The sequence below is a fragment of the Panthera uncia genome, chromosome F2, assembly GCF_023721935.1.
Source record: "Panthera uncia isolate 11264 chromosome F2, Puncia_PCG_1.0, whole genome shotgun sequence".
NCBI classification, from domain to species: domain Eukaryota; kingdom Metazoa; phylum Chordata; class Mammalia; order Carnivora; family Felidae; genus Panthera; species Panthera uncia.
Window position 1 is genome coordinate 25,862,890 of NC_064812.1, and position 26,661 is coordinate 25,889,550.

The window sequence follows — 26,661 nt, forward strand, 5'->3', positions numbered from 1 at the left end:
CCATTAGATGGAGGTTTTGATGGATCTGAGTTCACAAATAGTACCTAATACCCAGTGCTATAGATCAGGAGTCATAACCTCAAATGCTTACAGGAGCAAGGCAATAACAGAAACAAATTAGATGGGCTAAATAGAACACGCTGCCCTCCTAAGAGGGAGGTGTGATTTCTCACTTTTTATAGAGACATGGTTACAAATAAGCATTTCTCTTTTTAACATCAATAATAACAATAATGAATAATACAAGAATGATATCATTGACAACTGATGACGGTGTTCCCATTAGTCCTGACATTTCCTTCATGCACATTAGAAAAGGGCATTTTCCAAGAGGGAAATGGCTTGAACTAGTGATTACCAAGGTCACTTTAATTTGAGATCCAGCAGTAGCAATCAATCCTTTGGGAGTATGCAAGGTCAATGGAGCAGGTCAGGAGACATATACCAACCTCTCCATTTTGAGAAAGCACTCCGGTGTCTCAAAAAATTGGGTGTCCTTTGGACTTACCTAAGAACCATTTTCCAGATAGTGATATCATGAAAAAGTCTTTTGAGTACCTCCTTTTTGTGAATTTGTGTAACACTGCTCAAATGTGATCCTCAACCAGAGTCTAGGCTGGAACACCCTATTCTGAACTAAGCAGTCTCTCCTGGATTGTCATTTCAATCTAGAGTAGTCTCTATAATCTCCTTCTGACTTTGCATTGATATTCTGCTCAGCACGATTATCTTTCATCATTTGGCACTATATATTTTTTTTCTAATAGTTTAGCTGCTGGTATGGCTCAATTATGTGGTATGATTTGATTCAAGGAGACTCAGGAACTGTCCTAGTTATTCAGGAAGCATTAATAAAAAACAGACATGTTTGCTTTGTTTTTCTTTAAGAGTTAAGATATGAAAGTTTTATGCAGTACAGTAAATAGAAAGCTTCCCAAATACCTTCTTGAGCTGTCTCTTCCCCCATCCTCCCATTCAAGGTAACTGTTACATGTAAAAATCATCTTCATAATCATCATTGTCATTGAATTCATAATCATCATCACCATCATCATCCTCTCTCTCTCTCTCTCATGCTTACTTACAGTCCTATCATCACTAAGCTGTTGTCTCCCCCTTCCTATTTTCCCTGTCTCAGCCCCATGCCCTTGCTTCCATGTATTTAGTCCCTCTCCTCCACATTCAACCCTTAGACTAACACGAGATCTACTCATTCCACTCTACTGTGTTCCCAAGAAAGTTCAGCCTGTTCTAATAGTTTCAGTTGAGATTCTATCTCCTTGGAAGGTTGGTAAATGCATTATATCTCATTATAAGAAATTATGCATGAGTTTAAAAAAATAAAAGAGGAGAACGATCAAGTTTTTGGCATATCTTTTCAAGCTATTCTCTGGGTCGCATTTCTACTTTATGAATGCCTGCTTCTGTATTTGCCAGTAATAAACCAGCCAACAAATCCCAAAAGAACTTGAAAAAGATACCATGCCATAAGACAGAATAAAACAAGAAAGTTCTCTTTCTAGGTGTCAAGCAGTGAACACTATGTCATCTAGAGTTTCCTGTTTTAAAAATCAAGACAGTTGGACATAAATTAAGTCTCCTATCTTTGTTGCAGTCATAGAAGGAAACTGTTCCTGAGTATGAGGATTTATTATTCATTGGTGAATGTCATTTTTTAAAGCTACTGAACTCAACTCAGGTAGACTGAAAGATGAGAAGGATTTATTTACAGACCAAAAATGAGAGTTGGGTTAAAATGTATTCATTATTTTGTTATAAAATCTGAAGTACATAACCATTTACTTTTTAAAATCAGATGTTTCTTAATACTTTAAAGTTATAATTATTTAACTGTTCGTGGTAAAATAAGTTAGACAATCTAAAATGTATATACTTTTTGAGTTTCATTTTATTAAATATACTACTCAGGCTCCTTTTAGTCTCTCTTCCTGGTTTCTCCTCATCCTGATGATCTCTGTTTTTTCCAGAGCTAGGTCTTGAATATTTTCCCCTCTCTATTTCCATTCACTCTATGGGTAACTGTCAACCAGTCTCTAACTTTAAATAATAGCTATGTGCTGATGTCTCTCAAATTTACATCACCAGCCTAGTTCTTTGCCCTGAAGTCCAGACTCATATATTCAACTTCCTACTCAACATCTCCACGTAGATGTTTAATAGGCATCTCAAACTTAACCTGTCCAAAACTGATCTGATCTCTCCCTGTCACTCCAAACCTGCTACTGTCACAGACTTTCCCCATCATCATTAATAGCACTCCATTCTTCCAGTAATTTAAGCCAAACTTCTTGGAGTAATTTCTGACTCCTTTCTTTCTATTACAGTCATACGCAATCCATCAGAAAAATCTGTTAGCTGTACCTTTGAAATATATTCAAAACTCATCTAGTTCTTACTTATTCCACTGCTGACATCCTGGTCCCAGCAACCATCATCTCTGGCCCAAATTGCTACAATAAGTCCCTAACTGGGCTTCTTCCCTTGTTCCTATTCAGTTCTGTAGAAATGATTTGTTGCCCAATTCACCTATGCTCACTGATTAATTTCTTCATAGTCATTTCTCCACTGAGACTCAGAAGGGTTCTGATGCATACACACTATCTGCATTTCTCCTCATTTTTACCTGGATTGTGTCTCCCTTGCTCTCTGAGCCGTAGCTAGCTAACAATAGCTTCTTTGATCTAAAGCAATCCCCTCAACAAAAATGGAAATAGAATATTGGCCTTCTGGATTACATGGTCATGTTCTTGAATATAATTAGGATGTAATACATTCATTGGACTGCTTTATAGATAAAGAGGATTACATTTAATGAAATACGTTGGAAGAGTCAGATGAGTTGCTATTGGCTCAAAGCTGTTGATTTAATTAAGACACCAAGTGAAGACTAAGTGAAAGAGAAGTCACCTCTTCCTTGTGAAGATTCATAATATTTAATATTATTGCCATTGTAGCCTCCCTGACAAGAAAAAACATTAGGAGCAAAATGTATGGCAAACAAGGTGTAGAAGCAAATTTTTCTATAGCTTTGGAATTGGCCACCTAGATGCCCAACCAAGGAGAAAAAAATTTCAATACCCATTCTATAAAAAAAAAATCATAAATATAATAATAAATTGAAGTCCAGATACCCCCTTCATGGATAATTAAGTGTGTTCTAACTAACTCATCTCTCTTAATCATAACTTCAGGCACCCCACTCCCAATTTATATAAGCAGCAAAAAGAAAGCAAGGCAGATCAAGATCTAGATCTATCCATCTATCTGTCAATCTATCTGAAACTGTTGAAGTCAAAAGTTCAGTTTTTCATTTATCTCCCTATAGGAAGGAGGATGCTAGTCTTTTTCTTCTCAATCCAAGTTGAAGGGAAGGGCTTTAGAAGAATCCCTCATAGAGAATGGAGTTGCCTGGGAGAATGAGAAACAAGAATCCCCAGGTGGATATCTGATTATACAATGTAGTACTTGCTGATCTGTCTTCTGTGCTGATTGAACAAGAGGAGGAAAACTGGTGAAAGCTGACAGACTGAAGATGAGGAAAGCTGTCTAGTTCAAACAATTTGGCAAGTCAGTGATATGCATTTCCTATGCATTAAATGAATACTAAAGAAGGTACCCAAGCTTGGCCACCAACTGTAGGAAATTCAACAGCCTGAAACCATAGGGTATACTGCCAGGGGTAGGAGCAAGGAAGTTACTGGAAAAGGTTGAGCTCCTCCTATATCAGGCAGTTATACAGTGAGAAGCCACCTTCCCCACTCTTGGTCTTTCCAAAGGACTCATTTATTCTCATGGGGAACAAATATTTTCCATATCTGACAAATAAAGGCATCAGGGAACAGTCAGGGGTAATGAGGAAAACAGCCATAGCCAGGAAAGACTGACAGCACAATCTGTCCTGTCCTAGCCCTGACACATCACAAGGAAAAGAACCTAAAAGGAAGAGGAAGGAGTCAAGACAAGGGGGGAGACTATTCCAAGTGCTGAAGTGAATGGAGGAATGAATCAGCAAGTTCTGATTCTCCATCAGCACACTTCTCCCCATCTTCCAAGCCTCTATGGCCACTCCTCAAGGATGGACCTTGGATGGATGGGTGGAGAGAATAAGATAAGAATTTTCCATTGGGCTAGACCAAGTTTTTTAATACTGAAAGTGATGAGAATATTAGAGGATCTGTCCAACATTTTTTTAAGGAGATGGAGATTTGCCAGTGCATGCTTGAAAGCAGTGGAAGGAAGGAAGGAAGGAAGGAAGGAAGGAAGGAAGGAAGGAAGGGAGAAGAAAGGAGAAGAAAGGAAAGGAAAGGAAAAAAGGAAAGAGACCATTTCTGTTTTTGTTCCACCGATTTCAGAATGCACCATAAAATGTTTGCTCAAGCAAGAACTTCCTTGCCCTCAGAGGAGAACTTTCTGCATCACTATGGCTTATTCTCATTCTTACTCTCTAATGGGTTATCTGAGAGAATTCTTTCAGTGAATAGGATGGGATGGAAGTCCTTGAAGAACTTTTGGGAGAAAAGGCTGAATCCACATGCCTGATGAACTTTCCTTTGAGTATAAGAGTTTTTTTCTCTTGAACTCAGTTAGCTTCAAATGAAAGGAAACCCTTCTCATTCACAGATATTGCATTCTCTTTGGAGGGACTTCTTTTGAGGGAGCAATGAGAGTGACAATCCAAGGCATAGATCAGAATTTATTTGTGGTTCTCATTGAGAGAATGTGTGTACATCTAAAAATAAACCCCACTTTTAATTACCTGTTTATGTAGTATTAAATTCCATTCTCCTGGAGAGCTACCCTAGGGAAATGGAAGTACTAACAATCTGCAAGGTTTTGCTCCCACTGTTGGGGTGGGGGAGAGGGGGATGAGTCTGAGAGAAGGGATAAAGGGGCAATGGAAGAAGGTGCAGAGCTGTGACTGTTTCTCTTTAACCCTGGTCCTTTAATTCGTGTGTTTCTGGTTTCTCTTTTTATCCTAAATTCAGACCCAACATGTTTCTCATTATTTTATTTGAAACAATACCCAACCTCTCTGAGGTTGAAGAGAGTCAGTGATTACTTCCCATACCTATATCCCTAAAGCCAGGTAGGGTGGGGAGAAGTATGGAAACATCAGTGTTTGATAACCTGGATGTGGTATCTAGATTTTATCATGCACAGCTCCACAGAAAGGCTATCTCTCAGACCAAATGTTGGAATACTCACTTTGTAATTTCACTTATAGCCAAACCCCTGAGATCAAAGCCATCTCTTCCCATCCACAAATCCCTTGTGAGCACCTAACTGCCGCTTCTCAGATGAAAGAGCGTCTCCTGCTGTGGAACACTAAACATTATCTGAATTTATCTGAATGTAGGCTGAGGCACTTTTGACTCTTTCATACAGGTTTTAAAACATACTGGCTATTTTGAATTTGTCCGTTCTACTTAAAGCAACACAGAAATGAGTCAGCACTCCAACGCAAATTATTTATAACAGACTTTCTTCAGACCTTAGAGAAATAAAAGTAGATAAATGAACTATGCCTACTTTATATTGGTCATGCATGCCCTGTTTTTATTGCCAAAGACAAGGGGGCTTAGAGGCAACAATCTGTATTTCACTAACAGATGCAAAACACCTCTTTATCTCAGGAACCTGAGACATTATCCAGGAGAATCTTGACGCTACAGACCAGTCATATCTTAGATTTGGTCTGTGGTCTATGGGCTAACAGCAGCAAAATGGCCTGTGAAGACAGGGTGGGGGGAGGATCTTGTTCACAATGGAGCTTTCTGGATCCCACCCTATAATTACTAGAAGTGTATTCTGGAAATATGCATTTAACAAGTTCCCGAGGTGCCCACTAAGGTTGGAAAGGCTTCAAAAGGAGTAACCACTGCATAAAACCATGACGTCTTCTCCTTCTTCCTCCAAAAAGTGTAAGCTTCAGACACACAGAACTATTGGACTCTCCCTCATACACATTAGTATTTCTCACTTCCTAACTCTGCTCTTTCTGTCCAACTCTCCCTATCTTCTATTCTTGTTCTTCTTCTTGTTCTTGTTCTTCTTGTTCTCCTCCTCCTCCTCCTCCTCCTCCTCCTCCTCCTTCTCCTTCTCCTTCTCCTTCTCCTTCAATCTAAATTCACTTCTGACAAAATAGCCTTTAAGAACTCTTTCCATTTAATGTCCTTAGGATGTTATCTGACCCTGCCTGTGTTGCTAGACTGTCTACCCAGCTTAAGCATGTACTTGTACTGCATGTTAGCTGTGTCTGTCTTCTTTATAGAGTGTGTGTCTCTTGAGGGCAGAGGAAATATCACATGAATATGTTTTTTAATTTTAGCACCTGGCACAATATCTTATATATAGCAGAAACTAAACAAATCAGGCTCTGAGCTGACAATGTAAAGCCCGGTTGGGATTCTCTCTCTCCCTCTCTCTCTGCCTCTTTCTCTCTCTCTCAATGTAAATAAATAAACATTTTTTTTAAATGGTGTTGCTAGAATTTCACATTTGTATTAAAAAATCTTTGGGTTCCTCAGAAAACTAAAAATAGACCTACCCTATGACCCAGCAATAGCACTGCTAGGAATTTACCCAAGGGATACAGGAGTACTGATGCATAGGGGCACTTGTACCCCAATGTTTATAGCAGCACTCTCAACAATAACCAAATTATGGAAAGAGCCTAAATGTCCATCAACTGATGAATGGATAAAGAAATTGTGGTTTATATACACAGTGGAATACTATGTGGCAATGAGAAAGAATGAAATATGGCCTTTTGTAGCAACATGGATGGAACTGGAGAGTGTGATGCTAAGTGAAATAAGCCATACAGAGAAAGACAGATACCATATGGTTTCACTCTTATGTGGATCCTGAGAAACTTAACAGAAACCCATGGGGGAGGGGAAAGAAAAAAAAAAAAGAGGTTAGAGTGGGAGAGAGCCAAAGCATAACAGACTGTTAAAAACTGAGAACAAACTGAGGGTTGATGGGGGGTGGGAGGGAGGGGAGGGTGGGGGATGGGTATTGAGGAGGGCACCTTTTGGGATGAGCACTGGGTGTTGTATGGAAACCAATTTGACAATAAATTTCATATATTGAAAAAAAAATAAAATGTGGTTTAACCATATTGTAAAAAAAAAAAATCTTTGGGTTGAATATTCTTTCCCCCTAACCATCCATCTTTGTCTTCATCAAATCTACCTTAAAGAGAATAAGATATGTTTAATTAAATGTGTCTTATAAAAAGGAATCCAATACATCTATCTTGGAAATAGTGCCTTATTTGGAATTTTAAGATTCAAATTCGAATCTCACCTCTGCCACTACCCAAGTCTGTGTTTCTTGTGAAGTTGTGTTTCATGCTTTTTTCCTCATCTGCAAAACTGGCAAAGGAAAGAAACCAGCATTTTTATGCTACAAGATTATTAAAGAATCAAATTAAGTAACATATATAAAAACATACTCCAAACTGGAACACATGTCTCTCTTGGTTGGTATGGCAGAAATATGTAGCTGTTCATCTTTAAGCTGTGTTACCCTGTTTGTTATATAAAATTGTAGATGGGGAAACAGTTACCCAGCTGAAGGACTTCTCACAGCTTCCTTTGCAGTTAGATATGACCGTGTGAGTAAGCAGAAGTAATATAAATAACGTGTAGGCCATGGTTCATAAAAAGCACACACAGACTGGTCTTCCACACTCTGTTTCCTTTCCGGCCAACTGAAATGGAAATAACCTGCAAGGCAGTCTAGGAAGTCACACATTGAAAGTGGCCAACCCTTTCTCGTCCTGTGTCATGAGAGTTTGGGCGGGGCGGGGCGGGGGGGGTGGGGGGGAGGCTATCTTGCTAGTAGAGTGATCTCATTATACTGCCACATGATTGTGTCAAAGAAATATTTCACCAGAGTTAGAGGCAAGGAGGATGTATGACTTTATTCAAGACTATTGCAATAGAAATTGAACTCAGTTGCACTGAGGGATGGTTTAAGGGCTGAGGTGGGCTAGTGGAAAAGTACTGAAGGAAGTTAGGTGAGTCGTCTGGAATCTTAAGTCTGTCTAAAGTTTTGTCAATTTGAAGGCCATTTTGGTCAGGTGAGAAATAAACTATTTTGTTAAGCTATTAAAATCTAGGTGTTTATTTATTTTACCAGCTACAGATATCTTAATCTAAACAGTTAAAGGAGAGAATGACCCAAGCAGCAATAGTCCATCCCAGCCTTTGCCAAAATGCAGTGATATGATAATGAGTATCAGTCAATACCTACTTAATTTGATTAAATTAAACTATTTTTTTTCAAAAGGTTTGCATCTTAAACCGCCTTTTAATTTTTTTCCCTCTACCTGTTCACCTTTATCTTCTACCTGCATTAAAGCTTTAGCATTAGTCTGTGTTGAAAATGATGCCCAATATAGACAAGATCTCCAGATTCTATTTTCTATTTTTTCTTGTGATATTTCACAAACCTTTTAGCCTCAGCATCAAATCTTATTATGTTTCTATGTAAGATTCCATCCTGTTTTGTGCTCCCCATTATGGGAGTGGAATCACCATCCATCCATTACAAGCCAGGGGCCCAATGACCAGTTGAGATTTCATCTTGCTCACTCATTGCATGTAATTAATAAATGCTTTTGAGTCTACCTCCTAAATATCTCTTGCAGTCAGTACTTTCCTATTACCATCATATCTCAGCGTCTGATGATACCTTCTCTGCATAATAGTATACGATCTCATCAACTCCATATGTATTGCCCTTAGTCCACTTTACATGCAATTGCCACTTAAATGAAAATCTTTTTCTTTGTCTATATATATGTATATATGTGTATATATATATATATATATGTATATATGTGTATATATATATATGTATGTATGCATCCTTTGTCTATAATTTTTCAATTTCCTGTGGTTGACTTTCCATAATATAGCTTCCCAGGTTTTTTTCTACCTTTTTTTTTCCCCTTTAATGTCCCATCACTTCTTGGTTCCCTAAGAAAGATACTGGCATTGCTAAATATTGTGCTAACCTAACTTTCTACTCTTTTGGAAACATTGTTATGCCTATCTCTCTCTTTCCTCCTGATGAACCTGACTCATCCTTAAAGGCTCAAATTAAGCAGATTCTCTTCTTTAAGGACTTAATTCATCCCCTTTTCCAGACCCCTGCCCCATGAACATATCTTCTTTTATAGAGTTTATGACATGCTTACTTTATGTTTCTGTGTTTTGCATGTGAGAAGTGTGAGGAAGGCAAATTGCCTCTGTTCAAATCCTTGCTGGCTGAGATGTAAAGGGAAAGAAAATTCTTCTCTACCCATTAATTTCCCAACTGGACTAAGAATTACATTTACATGAGACAGATTAACAGGAGGAAAAAAAAAGTTTTATTACATGTGCAAGGAGGCCAAGTAATGGAATTGAAACCTAAAGAAATGATCAAGGCAGGTAGTTTATATACTTTTTCTACAAAGAGGCAATGAATCTCTGAGGATTTGGCAGGACAAAGAAAACTTTGGGAGCTTCAGTTGGTAAGAAATTCTAAACAGAATTTAGACCGGGGTAGTAAATTAACAAGCGTTATTTATACAGCCTCCTTGGCTGTAAATATACCATCTCTGTGATAAGGATGTCTCTCTACCTCCTGGTACAGGGAAAGTACTCTTCATTTGGGAGACTTATTTCTTGCTTTCAGGGGGACAGAGAGGAGTCTGAGTGTCCTTGAACAGACAGTCTATTAAGTAACACTGATTCAAAATAAGCAGTATGCCAAAGAGGCTCATCTCGGGGTGGTCTGCCTTGACCCCACATACGCAAATTATTTAAATACACATCTAGCTTTCTTTTTTTCCCCTATAATAACAGTACATATGGCTAGATTTTTCTGAGCCTCATATAAAATAATTCAAAAACTTTTCATGCAGTTCCTGGCACACCCAATAAATGTTATTCGGCATGTTTATGTTATGTTAGTCAGATGTTTATTCAATAAATTTTAATTAGTACAAGTAATACGAATACCACACAAACACATACCTGGCACACAATTGTTGGCATGATTAAAATATGAATGGATAAATGACAAATGAGTGAATAAATGAAGGGGACTTTCAAAATACTTTGTGTGGTCTTGATCTCCCTGCTTTGTGTATATTCCAGTTTCCCTTATTCAGACAAGGATTAGTTACTGTTTTTTACAGAAATCTGTCTCAGATTGTGTTGTCTTTATACCCAGAGGTACATAATCTGATCTTAGTTGTTAAATGTGTAAGCATTTAGTACATCTCAATAGCTACATATTTATTTTCAGAATAATATTTTGGAAAATATTTGGGGAAAAATTATAAGCTTCACTTAAAAACTGATTTTATGGATATTTTTGTTCAGGGCAAGTCTAAAAATGTCATTTAAGTTAAAATATAAGTGAATCTATATGAAGAAAGTTATTCATTTAATATAAGCTATGCATGGATATTGCAAAATTATGAGGTGTAGGCCATTGTCTTATTACCTTTGGGTCTGTATGGTTATCCCCTTTACAGTTAAGTTTCTCTTTACAAGTTTAAATCTTTGTTACTAATATTATTAGTAGCTCTTTGCTCCAAAGCTCCCACTCCCGCACATGCGCGCATATGCTCTCTCTCTCTTTTCCCTATATTCTATACTTCTGTCTGTTTCAGGTAGATTTCTACATCTCTTTTCTCTATACTTGATCTCCCTTATTTTTCCCTGCATTTTGTCGTCTCCATACTCTGCTGCTCTGGCTACACTGTGGCTTCTCCTTGTGCACATCCCCCTGCCACCTGCCTGCTAGTCACTATGATCATGAGGCTGGTCCTGACTGATCTGCACTGAGCACCTGTCTCTCTCTCGCGTTTCATGCCTTCTCGGGGAGTCTCTTCCCATACTTTTGGAATAATAATTTTGGGGAGTTTCAACCCTATGTGTAAGAGAGACAGGCTGCTTCGGAACATGTCATAAGTTAACTAGAAGACATACCTTTTAACAGGGTCATCATTCAGAAAATTCCTTTCAGGGAGCTGACAGTAACCACATTTTTATGTTACTCCTTTGCTTTAAAGCCCTCTCCTAACTGCCTCCCTCATACTTTGGAGAGAGGGACCAGCTAAAATGCTTCTGAGTATTTTACTTTTTAATCCTTTATGGCCCATTACTCAATTGTTAATTTTATGACTGATTGCCTCTTTTAACGATGATTATACTGAAGTGCACAAATCCTTGCCTGAAACAATATGAGTCCATGACATATTTAGGATTTCTGTCAGAAATTCTCCATAATTCTAGGACCTTCTCTCACTAAGATCCTTTACTCTGTCTTTTAAAATATGGTAATTTAAGTGGCTATTATGCACATAATTTTATTTTTGAAATAAATAATAACCCTACAGGAAACCTAATTATGAGTCATTGTAACAAAGAGGAGTAAATAATCCTCATGGAAATGGTCTCCTTTGAAAGCTTTTTAGGAAACAAAATTAAATTCTACTAAGGAAGAAAATCTATCTTTTTTAATGTTTATTTTTGAGAGAGAGAGACAGAGCACAAGTGGGAAAAAGGCAGAGAGAGAGAGAGAGAGAGAGAGAGAGAGAGAGAGAGAGACACAGAACCAAAGCAGGCTCCAGGCTGTGAGCTGTCAGCACAGAGCTCGATGCAGGACTCGAACCACAGACCACGAGATCATGACCTGAGCCAAGTTGGACACTTAACCGACTGAGCCACCCAGGCACCCCAGAAAAAAAATCTAATTTTATCTGAAAGATTTTCTTTTGCATACAAATAACAAATTTTGGCAATTTCACATAAAAATACTTTTCTTAAATGGATATTTACAGTAATGCTGCATTCCTAGGCCAATTTATAAATATTTCCTATTTTCTTTGGGTTGTATCAAATTATTTCAAAAATGAAAACTAGTAAAAATAGTGTCTGGAGCAATAGATTTTAGAAATTTTGTAAGGTAAAACAAAAAGAGATAAGTAAACAACAAAAATACAAACAAATGGGATAAAGTTTAAATGGAACCATTTAAGAGAAAATAAAAATGTAAGCTAGTAAGTCTTTGGGAATGCTCTCTAATATGTTGAAAAGCTAATAGTATATATTTGATCTTTTTTTCTTTCTGAATAGTTTTTAGTAATTCAAATACTCTTTGCTCCATTTTTTTGTTTTCTGTGTGTAGGTCCTGAAGGTATGGAGTAGGTTAAGGTAGCTGGGCTGCAAAGTAAAGTGCAGAAGTTGAGTGTAGGCTAGAGAGCATGAAGAAAAGCTAGATGGGCAGGGCCTCATGTGTCAATAGGGATGGAAGCCATTGAAGGGTGTGGTCAGATTTGAGGTTTAAAGACAGCACTCTGGTTATAGCATAGAGATTATAGCATAGAGGATAGTTAATGTAGATGGAAAGGCCAGTTAGAAGGGTTAGTTATGAAAGTGTACTGCAGAGATGAGATTATGATATGATAATTTTTTTAATGTTTATTTATTTATTTTGAGACAGAGAAACCACAAGCAGGGGAGGGTCAGAGAGAGAGGGACAGAGAATCCTTGTTGTCAGCACAGAGTTCAACGTGGGGCTCAAAGTCACAAACCCTGAGACCATAACCTAAGCCGAAATCAACAGTTAGTCACCCAACTGACTAAGCCACCCAGGCACCCTGTTATGATAATTGACACTCAAATGGCAGCTATACAGATGAAAAAAACAAGAGATTGAGGATAGGTTGGATATGAGAATAAATGGTAAGGATTAAGGAAAAATTGAAAATGCTTACTTCTAGCTTCCTGGTTTATGCTACTCTGTGGCTGGTGATTTCATTTACCAGTACTGGGAGATATTGGGAGAGGACCAATTTTGAGGTCCTGTTTTGTAAAATAAATAAATAAATAAATAACTTGAAAGCACTTTTAATAAGTACTTATTAATAAGATTTAATAAGCCTAGTGAACTTTGAGGAGTTGCTTTTCTATGGACCGGGTTTATTCGTCTCCAAAATGAGGTATTTACCCCAAAAGACCCAATCAGTACCTACTGGAATTACAATGTTATCATTGTGATTTCAATTGTGTATAAATTTACAGAAAAGCAGAAAATTATATACTTGAAATTGTAAACTTAGAGTTTGAATCTGGTGTTAAAGGAAAACGGATGAAAATAGACGTCTAGGGAAGGGGATGGTATAATGAAACTGTAATTTGAAGGATATTATTCTGACAGCTGGACTGAAGCAAGAGAGAAATCAGTGGATGGGAAATCAGGGAAGAGGCAGAATCAATGAAGGCCCAAATTGTAGTAGGGACGCTGGAATAAGCAAGATTAGAGTTTTAGGCAGTGTGTAGCATGAATTAGCAGTATTTGATAATGTAAGTCAGAAAATGAAAGGGAGACAAACTAAAACTAACGATTTACATTGTTTTCAAGCTTTGAACATGAAAATGATGGAGACACAAGCATGTATTTAAAGGATATTGTTAGGACACTTGAGGATATTGAGTTTATCTGACATGCTGAGTGCATAACTATGCCATATTTCAAAAAGTAAACTAATTTTTCTAAGAAAAATAATCATTCAGCAATAGAAGGACCAGATGTAGTTTTACCTTCAAAAAGTTATTAAATAGCATTTACAAAGTACATGCAGAAATTTATTTTAAAAATTATAGTTGCTACTAATAATACTTTCTACAACTTGTTATAAAAGTTCTATTCTTACTTATTCTCCGATTTCATTTTTCAGCTCCATGTGGTGGCCATTTTTCTGCACCCAGTGGATTGATTCTCTCACCAGGATGGCCAGGATACTATAAAGACTCTTTGAACTGTGAGTGGGTGATTGAAGCTGAACCCGGACACTCTATCAAAATTACATTTGAAAGGTCTCTACCAATATTTTTCTACCTTTAAAAAAGTACATGTTATCTAAAACAATAGTCGGCATTATCCATTTTATTTACTAAATCAATGTATAGTTTTATTGTAATAGTTTCTGTGCCTTGAATGCTTCAGACATTTGTCCCTTTTAACCCTTCAGCCTGTTGTCAAGTTGATTTTCTATTTGTTCAATGTTCTATCAGTACTATTGAGATATGAAAGGTGGCCAAATACGGCACACTATCTAAATATGAACATGGGGCCCTTAACTTAATGTGTTTAGCTGTCCTATATATTTTTTTAATTAAAAAAAAATGTTTAATCTTTACTTTTGAGAGAGAGACTGAGAGAGACAGAGTGCAAGCAGGGGAGGGCTGAGAGAGAAGGAGACACAGAATCTGAAACAGGCTCTGGGCCCTGAGCTGTCAACACAGGGCCTGACATGGGGCTCAAACCCACAGACTACGACATCATGACCTGAGTCAAAGTTGGACACTTAACCAACTGAGCCAGCCAGGTGCCCCATATTTGTCCCGTGTTTTAAAGGGCCTGTGTTTTCTGCTGTATTTCAAAAGGCAAAATTGTTGTAAACACATTTGAATTTATACTGTATTACAGCCTCAGGCACTTAAGCACACTACCCACATCCCTACACCTACAATTCCTTCAACAACATGACTGTATCAAATTCATGTGTATTAATGGTTGGCCAGTTGAGGATATTTTTTCCTAAGAAAACTAATCTTACTGATCAAATAATCTATACCATGAAAGACCATATTAACTATTACAAAGTTAAAGAATGAAACTTCAGGTCTTTGCTTGGATCAGTATTCACAAATGGAAATGGACGCATTTATAAAATTTCCTAATTTTATTATTGACTCCCCTCATCTTCCAACCCCTTTATTTAACAGAATAAGGGACCAGGGCACCTTGGTGACTCACATGGTTAAATGACTCTTGATTTTGCCTCAGGTCATGATCACAGGGTCTTGGGGTAGAGCCCTGCTAAGATTCTCTCTCCCTCTGCCCCTCCCTGACTAGCCCTTACACTTTCTCTCTCTCTCTGTCTCAATAAAAAATAATAATAATAATAATTTTGAAAAAGTTACCTTTGTAGTCACACGGAAATCATACAAATATATAAATATAGCAGAATTATGCTGATGATTGAATTTTACAAACATAACATGATCCTTCCCTAATTCAAGAGGGTCTCCAGTGAATTAATCTATCCACACTAGTGTTAAAAGTTGAGAAGAAAACAAATTCTGTTTGACAGATGTTAGTATTAAACATTTCACATGAGACCATCCTACCTGACTATAGCCAACAAACTTTCTTACAACTGTATTAATTTGCTAGGGCTGTCATAACAAGATACCACAGACCAAGTAGTTTAAACAACAGAAATGAATCTCCTCACAGCTGTGGAGGCTGGAAGTCTGAGATCAAGGTGTCAGCAGGATTGTTTCTTCTGAAGTCCTTTGTCCTTGGTTTGTAAATGGCCATCTTCTCCCTGTGTCTTCACATGGTCTTTCCTCAGTGTGTCTGTTTCCTAATTTTCTCTTCTTACAACGATAGTGTTCATATTGGACCACCCATATGATCTCATTTTACCTTAATTATCTCTTTAGAGGAACTTTTTCCAAAGATAGGCACATTCTGAGGTACTAGGGATTAGGACTTCACATATGAATTTTAGGGGGACACAAATCAGCTCATAACAATGACTTACCCACTAAAAAAAAAGTTTATATTTAGAGGGGCGCCTGGGTGGCTTGGTCGGTTAAGCATCTGACTCTTGATTTCAGCTCAGGTCATGATCTCACGGTCCTGCGATGAAGTCCTGAGTCAGGCTCTGTACTGGGCCTGGAACCTGCATGGGATTCTCTCTCCTTCTCCTTTTCTTGGCCCCTCTCCTGTTCACTAGCTCTCTCTCTCTCTCTCTCTATCTCTCTCTCTCAAAAGAAAAAAGTTTGTATTTAGAATACTTTGGCAGAGCTTTTTGTGGTGATGTTGAAACCATATCCTTTATTCAGAGATACAGCTTGCATTGCCATAGCAATTTTAGTGAAAATCATACTATTTATTCAGAATCAAGTCTTTCTCAAATAACAGTGTCCCATGAATGTGGGACCCAAATTAACCAAACTTACTTTATTACACAGATTTTTATTCTGTTTGGAATATACAATATGACATAATAATATTGATCATATCATTGAATAATTTAAAAAATTATATTGATTTGTTCCTAAGAATTCACTTTCTCTACCTCCCAGCTGACTCAAATTATAGATGACTTTAAAAATAGCTTATATTCATTATTTTATATTCAAGTCTTAAACACTATATAAGCATAATACTATCACTAGAAAATTAGTTTAGGTTTTATTAACACAAAGTGCATTATTCCATTGAAAAGCATCCCCTGGTTTACTAGTGTGAGTCATTAACCATCATTAAATAAATAAATAACATCTGATATCTTTCAGCCCTAAGTAGGCTGAGTTGCCAACTCGAGAAGCAGATTGCAATGCGATGCTTATAATTCAGAGCACCACACTTGTGACTTTTGATTTTGTACTTTTGTTTGAAGACACATTTTCTCTGTCCAAAGTTTTTAACATGTATGTTGTATCCCTATCCCTCCCAATAGGCAGTTACATGGGCCTCTTTGCTGCTTGCCTATCTTGTGTAGATATCTTCAGAATTCTCTAAAGTGAACTCATGTATATTACAGCCTATATTCTATTTTTTTAAATGTTTATTTACTTTTGAGAGAGAGAGACGGTGTGAGTGGGGCAGAGGCAGAGAGAAAGGGAGACACAGAATCTGAAGCAGGCTCCAGGCTCTGAGCTGCCAGCACGGAGCTTCAAGTGGGGCTTGAACTCACGGACTGTGAGATCATGACCTGAGCCAAAGTCGGATGCTTAATCGACTGAGCCACCCACAGCCTATATTCCAAATTAGACTATCCCAGACTTAACTTCCTGGTAAAAAACTCTTTTCAGTTTATAAGCTGTAATACCAGTTAAATAGACAAAAACCCAATTTAATTTTGGTAAATATAGTTACTTAACACTTTTTACTCTGCCTCTTTCTTATTCAATTATCTGCTTACTGAGACACAAATCCTTTAAGTTAGGCTGTAAGCAGGCATTAGCCTGAAAAGTGATTGTCATTGCTGGGATTTGTGCACAGCAACAATGGACAATTCTGTAGGGGAAACAGAACAGGCCTTGGTCAGAAATGATTCCTAGAGCCCAAAAATCTTCCCTTGAGTACCCCTGAGTAAGTCTTACCAACTGTGCCTCTTTTCTTGGTCCCTAAATCACACTTCGAAGTAAATTTTAAACCTCCTAGCTCCTTCACCTCCTTGATATCAATGTCTGTGTGTAATATAATACACATACACACACATATACAAATATATGTATATATATGCACGTATGTAATTCCTTGTTAATTAGCTCAAACACTGAATGAATTAAGAGTTAGAAATGCTTTAAGAATTTATTGATGTTATTTTCACTATTTTAGAATAGACAGGGTGTAGCTGTATCAGTATATTGCTTTTGAATTTTACTTTTTTAAAAGAATTTTACTTTATAGTTGTGTAAAGTTCTATAAAGTTATATAAAACTGAAATATTCATTTGGCAGCTTGAGTCCTCTATCTACCCTTCCTTCCTGCACACACACATATACACACACACAAGCCCATTAGATTCTTGAGTTGGAGCTATTTGAAAGGAAAATTATTTAAATATCTTCCTCCATTTCTTCCTTTCTGAAGCTCCTTTAATGGTATAAGATTTTGCTCTAGGGTTATCCGTAGTCATTCTGCTTGGTCATAAAACTGGTTTCCTTAAAATAATCCACATCTTGGGGTGCCTGGGTGGCTCAATCCGTTAAGCGTCTGACTTCCACTCGGGTCATGATCTCACGGCTCATGGGTTTGAGCCCTGTGTGGGGCTCTGTGCTGACACCTCAGAGCCTGGAGCCTGTTTCGGATTCTGTGTCTCCCTCTCTTCTGCCCCTCCCCTGCTCACGCTCTGTCTCTGTCTCCTTCAAAAATAAGTAAACATTAAAAAAAAAAAAAAAACTAAAAAAATCCACATCTTAAGTAGCTGTCAGATGGTAAGGAGTGGGTCAGTAGTGAAGCAGTGAGCAAGTGACTTCATCGAGTTAAAAAATAAGTGAGAAGTTTATTCATTAAGTGAGAGGCATAAAATAGTCACCTTGAAATCAGAAATATGTACATCTATCACTTCCTTGTTTACTGACCCTAGAATATCTTGGTGCTTCATTTTCCCCATAAGATTGTTTAGAGAAACAAGATATCATCTCTGAGGTAGCAAACAAGAATTACATTCTTGAAAAAGCGAATTCCCTTCTGATTTCCAACCAAGCTATTGTAAGAACATTGGTTGCAGTGTGCATGGGTGGCTCAGTCAGTTGGGCGTCCAACTTCGGCTCAGGTCATGATCTCACAGTACGTGGGTTCGAGCCCCGTGTCAGGCTCTGTGCTGACAGCTCAGAGCCTGGAGCCTGCTTCGGATTCTGTTTCTCTCCTCCTTTCTCTGCCCCTCTCATGCTCATGCTCTGTCTCTCTCTGTCTCTCAATAATAAAAAAAATGTTAAAAACAAATTTGAAAAAAGAGAACACTGGTTGCAAACTCTTTAATAGTTTTTGTCATTCTGAGAATACTTTTCATAGAATTTGGTTCCAAAGAATGAAATGTATTTATTACTGAGTTATGTCATTTGCTTTCTAATACCTAGGAATAACTTAAGTTAATTTGGTTCGAATGAAAATTTAACCAAATACTATGATGAAGATGGTGGCATGGCTATGTTCCTATATTCTCAAATGTAGCAATTGTTTAGATTTAATTTATAGGAAAAAAGAAAGAACTAAAATATTATAAATCTATTAGCCGTTAGTTGGCTTCTTGAAATTATCTCAAGTACCTTAAGTCAATGAAATCTTAGGAAATCAAATTGTCTATCAAGTACAAAACAAAACAGTAATGCCAAGTAACATATGTGGTTTTCTAACTGTTTATCTCTTCTTAACATAGCCAGTTTGCAAGTCTCATTTTCAGATCTGCAGAGGATTTTTGCTTTGTTTCTTCCAACAGTTTGTAAATTTTCTCAATATTTGCCAGCTTCTAAATGAACTCATTTCCTGTTTATTAATCATCCTAAGTCTGTCTTTCTATCCCTTTTCTTGTCTTCAACTTCTAGACCACAGCCATCAGTATCAGTCTTCCAGACAGCAACTGTTTTTTTTTATTATTATTATTATTATTTTTAAATTAATGAGGACTATTTCAATTTGGTCAGAATGGGTTTGGATTACATCAAGAATGTTTTTAAAAGACAACAAAAATTGAGTAAGATAAGGTTGATTTCATTTTGAATATCATCTAGTGGTTCCATAACATTTGTTTATGAATAACACTAACTTTAATGTCATAAACAAATAAACACTAGATTGAGACAATTTATGAGCAATGTGTACAACTATCTTGAAACACAAAATGAAAAAAATTCAGATTATTGTGTAACCCTAATTCATTTCCCTTATTATTGTAATGTATTTTTATAATTCCTTGAGGCGAATCTGTGATGATTTTCTTTTTAAGGATTCATTCCTACTGAACATTGTTCTCCATATCACCAGTTAATGCTGCTATTCTATTAAGACTTGTCTCTTTAGGTTTCAATTCAGAGTAATCTCTGACTCTTCTGTGCATTTTAATTTGGTTATCATCAGCTGACTAGCTATCGAAATGAAACTCCAGTTTTAATACTGCAATAGACTGACTACAAAACAACCAAATAATGAATTCACATTGTACCTTTGTCTGATCATTTACTTAAAGGACATAGTGTGTTCCTATATATTTCCTATTCTAAATTGTATTATTGGAAAAGTTATTTTTAGACCAATGCAATATATTCCATATTGCAAAATAAAGACTAAGATAAGCTTATGAAATTCATTCACTTTACTAAGTATATTGCTTAACAGGATATAAAAGTGGTACAGATGGAAAAATATTTCAATTGCACTTCTTAACTAGTATTGAATTGTACACTTAATTTTTACTACTTATATGCTGTATTTGTAATTGTATTTTATAATGAAATAAAGTTTCTGGTTTTTAGATTTTCCATTCAGTTGTTTGGACCAGGTTTTGAGTTTTCTTTTGTTATTTGAAGAATAATGTAGTTTAATTTTGTAATACTGGAAAAGGCTGGCAAGTGTATAGTAAAGTAATCTTTTGAAAGTTGATGGACATTGTAACTAAAAATTATTTTTAAGAGTGTACTGGAGACAACTAGTTACCAAAAATGCATTGGAAGATACATTTTAATTTTTTTAAGTTTATTTATTTATTTTTGAGAGAGAGAGAGAGAGAGAGAGCGCAAGTGTTCAAACAGGGGAGGGGCAGAGAGAGAGAATCCCAAGCAGGCTCCATGCTAACATCACAGAGCCAGATGCATGGCTCGAACTCATGAACTGTGAGGCAATGACCCGAGCCAAAACCAAGAGCCACCCAGGTGCCACTGAGCCACCCAAGGTTCATGGTAAACACTAAAGTATCTAAGTGTATTGAATGCTTTGTATAAAATTGGTAACAACCATAGAGTAAAGAAAGATATTTTTGTCTTTCAAATATATTAATTCTTTCATTTATCCAATAAATATTTGAGTGCCTGCCATATGCAAAGCATTGGCAAATACAGACACCGTTTGACCTTGTGGAACATATAGACTCTTAAAGGAGACACCTATTAAACAAGCAAACACAACCATGATTGGTATCACAAAAGGTGCAATAAAATGAAGCAATACAGTAGGGAAACTAACCTACACTGATATCAGGGAAAGGCTGCAATAAAATGAAGCAATACAGTAGGGAAACTAACCTACACTGATATCAGGGAAAGGCTGCTTCTGGACGTATTCAAGCTGAAAACTGGAGGATATGTAGGAATACATTGGTAGAAAAAGAAATTCCTGGGCTGCAGGATCATCAGGGACAAGGCAATAAGTTGCTCAATTTTCCATGATTCCAAGTAAAGTTTTTCCACGGCTAAGATTTCTGATTTCCAATTCAGAATGTTGTACAATCTTGAAGTGCGGGAATGAACACAAAATGTTATTTTGTTGATAGTATTTATGCATGTTAAAATATTGTTGATCTGTGTTGATTGCAATTTATAAAAATTACGTCTTCTAAAAGAATTGAAAATGATAACAGTAACAACCACCAGAAATCTAAAAATACAACTGACCAGCTTTTCATGGCTTAGTATAGTCATTAGGGAGAGAGAGACTTGGGTTTGAACCATGTAAGTTCTGCAGGCCTCAGTTTTGTTACCTGCAAAATGAGTATAATAAGGGCTCACTTACTGGGTTAGTTTGAGGCTTGGAGAGATGAATGTAGATAAAATATTTAGCAAGAGCCTCAAGCACTTAGTGAACATCAACTGCATCATCATTATTGTCATTACCTACTTATAATTAGAACCACTATTTTGAAATAAAAAAAAAAACCCTATTTTTAATGGACAAAATAGACTTGTCAAAAAAAGGACCACTCTAATAAAGCAGAAGTCGGATTTGAAATCTATATACAATTGCTCTAAGAATCTGATTATTTGATTGAAGATAAATATAAATCACATAGTTTTCCATGAAATAAGGAAGATAAAAGAAAAGCAACTCCCGAAATATGTGTGGTCAATGAAAAGGTCATTTAGTTACTGAGGATGTTCCACAATATTTGAAAGAAATCTTACTTATGAACAACAGATGTATGCACATACCTCTTTCAGGATAATTTCCCATAAGATGAAGAGCTTCAGATGAGGTCTTAAGTGATAAATGATATGAGATAAGCTAAAGAAAAAGTATAACACAAAACTAGTAAAACGTTTAAATAGTCATTTAAATAGCAATCTAAATTACTGTTTTCCTTATAGTGGTATTCTAGTAAAAATATTTCTACGTGTGTCTCTTAATCTCAGATTTCAGACTGAACTGAATTATGATGTTCTGGAAGTGCATGATGGGCCAAATCTGCTGTCACCCTTACTTGGATCTTATAATGGTACGCAGGTGCCCCAGTTTCTATTCAGTAGCAGTAATTTCATATACCTTCTATTTACAACAGACAACAGCCGTTCTAACAACGGTTTCAAGATTCATTATGAAAGTAAGTAATGCCAAAATATAGTTTGATTTCCCTATTTTGTTTTCCCTACGTTTGTATTACCATCGTATTACTAAAAGAGCTACAAGATTTATTAAGGAAATACAATTAAGGCTTCCTTTGAAGAGAATGCTAATGGTTTACAAGATAATAATGTGTTTTCGTAAATTTTACAGGAGATTTTTCAACAATATCTACCTAACATTATTATGAAAGGAAATACTGACAGACTGTCAGAAGTATCAAATAACAAATTTTAAAAAATGAGTTTCTGTACTAGTAATTTGTGCACAATTTTAGTGGTGCACAATAGTAATAAATGTCAATCTAGGATGTATATGAACATTGACAAATGTTTTAGCATGTGCTTCATATCATTCTTTTAATTTTACCTACATTAATTGCACACATTTTCCATTTAAAATATTCAACTTTATTATTTTGTATAAAATATTGAAAAGTATATTAACATCAGAAAGTCTAGTACATACACATATATTCAAATATGGCTAACGTAACCGCTCAAAGACCGCATATTAAAACAAGCTGTAAGTCACAGTGTTGAAATAAGCTTGTAATAATCCCACGTACAGTCTTATTTAAAACATCTAAAATACATCTGATATTTAAAAATAATTTGATCCTGGTATATACATAGAAACAAACTTTTTTTAATTTACAAACGTGGCATATTTATACATATGTGGGTGTTTTGCATATGATGTATACATGTAAACTCATCTATGCGTGCATTTTCATCTCAGGGTACATCACTGTGTATCTGCATATGAAAAGCAGTTTTGGTGAAATGGTTCTAATAGCACATTTAAAGGGTTATTGCAAGATATCTTTATATCAAGTGCAGATAGGTATTATTTCACTTATTTTTATATTCAAGTCTCCAATACCCCCTTCCCTCTCAAGAAAAATGCCTGCATTTGAAATTTATATCTTTATTTTCTATATTGGGTGTCTTTTTGGTAGACCTGGTTAATTGACTCATGGGCATTTAAAACCATAACCAATATATATTCATTGCTTTTTAAAATATTATATTTTCCATAATATTTTTAAATTATATTAACTTCTCTTTAGAGTTTTATGGCATGGAGTTATATTTCTTAGATATTGTTATAAAGTGTAATAAGAGGGTTAACACATACTTATAAATTAAAATGAACTGAAGGACCTTAATTGAGATTTTTAGTTTAACATATATGTGTTAAAATTGAGTTGGAGTCGTTTTTTGCAATCTATTTCAAAATTCTTACTAGCAATTAATTTTTATCAATATGTTACAAATGGGCAGGCACCTTTTCCGTTGATCTGTTGCTATATTCTATACCTAACAAATCACGTTCAATCCCACCGCAACCCAGGTGTGTGGTCTCTATCACATGTCAGATACAGGAAAATTTTTAACATTAAATAAAATTACACATGCAAAGTGTGATTATAATAGCTAGCATGCAATTAGTCCTCAGTGAATGGTAGCTCTTATATTTTTTCTTTGAAAACTAATCCGATGCGGAATTAAAATGAGATGTCAAGCTCTAGTGTATTCCTTTGCTATAAAAGAAATTATTCGCCAACACTTGTTAAAGACAGTAGAGCAGACTTTTATTACAATGGGGTTTCATATTAAGGGAGAGAGATTGAGCTCAGCTCTGACTACAAGTGGGAATTTCTAGTCATGGAGCAAAGTGGGGACCAGTGGATCGGAATTGCTAAGAGGAACCATTAGAGTTAGGGGAAATCTGGCTAAACACATTAGACAGGGTTTTTGCTAAAGGCAAGCCAGAGTGAAAAGATATCGAGAGTGGGGAATAAGGAATTTGATCAGATAGCCTTATCTTGGAGGAGGATTTTCAATAAACTGACCCAGCAGGATTTCTGCTAAAACTGGACTAAATGGGCCACTGGTGAGACCTAGTCAAAAGGGTTCAGTGGAGCTGGACTAAAGTTTGGTCAAGGCAGAGCATCTTTGTCAGTCAGAAAATCTGTCACCCACAAGCTCTTGGTAACATAATCAAAGTTACTATTGGAGGCTAGTGACTAAAAAGACAGGGTGGAGGCTGAGACCTAGAGAGGCTGAGATTGATAAAAGACCTACTGGATGTTGGCTTTGGTCAAATCTGGCAGCAGGCAGTAATGTTCAATTTAAATTGGTTTACAAGAAATCACTTCCTCTCATTTTTTATTCTATTTAGTGTTGTGGTTTAATTACTACTATGAAATAATCTCTAACATCACAAGCCCTTTCGTTTCAGGAACACAAACAAGCAAAGATCTATTTTTGTTGTTGTTACTTAATAATAAGTTTCCCAGCTGCAGGTAACCAGCTATTTTTTTTTTTTAATGAACCATTCAAAACCTCCAAAATCAGTAGAATGAAATTTGATTATTACACTAATTAAAACTATAAGAACATATTTGGTGTTTGGTGAATTTCTTTTTTTAAACTATATCCATTATAAAGGAAAACTTGATTTTCCCAGGAGACCAAAATTCGATGTATTATTTGCAGTACTAAAATTGCTTGCACTCCAGATTTTCATTTGACTCCCTCTGCTGGGGCACTATTTACTCAACTCTCTTTAAAAACAAGGAGATTGCAAAAACTGTACAAACAAAATAAGATTTATAGTTTTCAGAACACATTAAAAATTAGAATAATAACAACATGGAATAGAATTTAGGAACATAACCCATTTTGTGTTTCGGTAGTTTTCCCCCCTGCCTCCCAATAAACACTTCTGCTTATTATGTTGTATTTCTTTAAATACAAATATAATTGAGTCTTCTTGGATGTGTAAATAATATATAAAACAATACAATTATAAATGGATACAGAACAAATTTATAGACACAGATACCCATCTCCAAAGACATATTTTTATATGCATGTATACATATTTTTTTTCAACTGTGGAGAATGGAAGACATCTAAGAGAATATATTGTTTAAAGAACAGTTGTTACATTTAAAGTCAATACGTATGAGAAAGGTAGAGAAATCAAAACATTTCCACTGCTTTGATCTATTTGCTTGTCAATCAATTATGAAATATCTCTTTAGACTTATCCTTTGAGTGCTAGATATATGCAGTACGGTAAGGGACATAAAAGAAATGCAAGATCGTACTGTATCCATCAATTGGAGAGACAAGAAGGACAAATTAAATGATTAACCTTTACTGACCTCTACTCCAAATAATCTGAAACCATTAAAATCACTTTGGGATCATTACATTTGCTTGTTTTTTGCTTTTACCATGATTTACATTGTATGTGACTTCTTCAAGCACACATTTCCCTGATTTCTTAAGACTTCACTACAACATAGGAGTTTTGGATAAAGGAAAGTTACAGAATGAGCCAGAGCATTAGAAGATCATGACTTGAAGGAGAGGGCTTCTGAGCTTGTCTGGTAAAAATTGAGAAGATTTTATAAATGAAGGGGATGACTGAGGGTGTTTGTGGTATTGAAATAAAATAGAAAACTAGTGAGGAAACTTAACCTGACTGGGAGGAAAGATGACTACTGAGAGATAATGAAAACTGCAAATAGTAGAGTTCAGTTCGGAAGTCTTGAATGTCAGGGTGATGACTGAACTTGGTGTCATAAACATATGGTACAAAAGCAAAGAAATAGCATATTTTAAGGATACGTATGTCCAAAATTATATCCCAAATGGACTGGAGGTGAAGGATACTGAAAGAGAGGCCAGGGATTATGGTTTGTCCTACATAATTGAAGTGATGCAGGCCTGGGGTAGGGTAAGAGAAGTAATAAATGACATTATGCTTTTCAACGAGGATGGATTTCAGATACATTTTGTGGAGGAAAAACAAAACTGTGAGAAGGAGTCAAAGGTGAATGAGGGTTTCAAAGCCTTGGGTGCCTAGAAGACAAATGGTCACATGGAGAAGAGGAACATAGCAGGTTAAAGTAATTGTGTTAAAGATAAAATTTTTGTTATTTTTAAATTTCTCATTAAAAACAATAGCATTTAAATGAAATGAATATGTTTGATAAATATATTTAAAAAGTATAATCGATCTCTTTAAAAAGTGAACTCCTATGTTTTTTGTATCTATTTTAAATACTTCATTTTAAAGTTGGGTAGCTAATACAAGTAAACCGTTTCTCTTGTGAATGTGATTTAATCAGACACAATTTGAAAATGCTAATTATTGTATTATTGGAATATCAAAACAACAGTTATTCATTGTCTAAGTCTTTCATTTAGGAACAAAAAGGTAATTATTTATTTTACCTTATACCTCAGTTTTCAACTCTGGGCATTTTTGCATCCCAGGGAACATTTGGCAATACCTGGAGACATTTTTGGTTGTCATGACTGGAGGAGGTAGAGGCCAGGAATGCTGCTAAACATACTGCAGAGCACAGGACAGCCCCACAGCAAAGTCATTCAATCTAAAAACGTAACAGGGCCAAGGTTGGGAAACCATGTCTTATTAAGGGAAAAGCATTGTCATGGTAGGATGTCAATT

At 36.1% G+C, this 26,661-nt stretch overlaps 1 protein-coding gene across 3 annotated transcripts in view; it reads left to right on the forward strand.

Annotated features, from left to right (window-relative positions):
* Nucleotides 1-26,661, forward strand: part of CSMD3 (CUB and Sushi multiple domains 3) — a 1,252,643-nt gene that overhangs the window by 815,392 nt on the left and 410,590 nt on the right. For all 3 annotated transcript variants that reach the window (XM_049632997.1, XM_049632998.1, XM_049632999.1), the window contains 2 exons: nucleotides 13,772-13,910; nucleotides 21,960-22,147. In XM_049632997.1, the coding sequence (XP_049488954.1) occupies nucleotides 13,772-13,910; nucleotides 21,960-22,147 (327 nt within the window). The remainder of the gene's footprint in view (nucleotides 1-13,771; nucleotides 13,911-21,959; nucleotides 22,148-26,661) is intronic.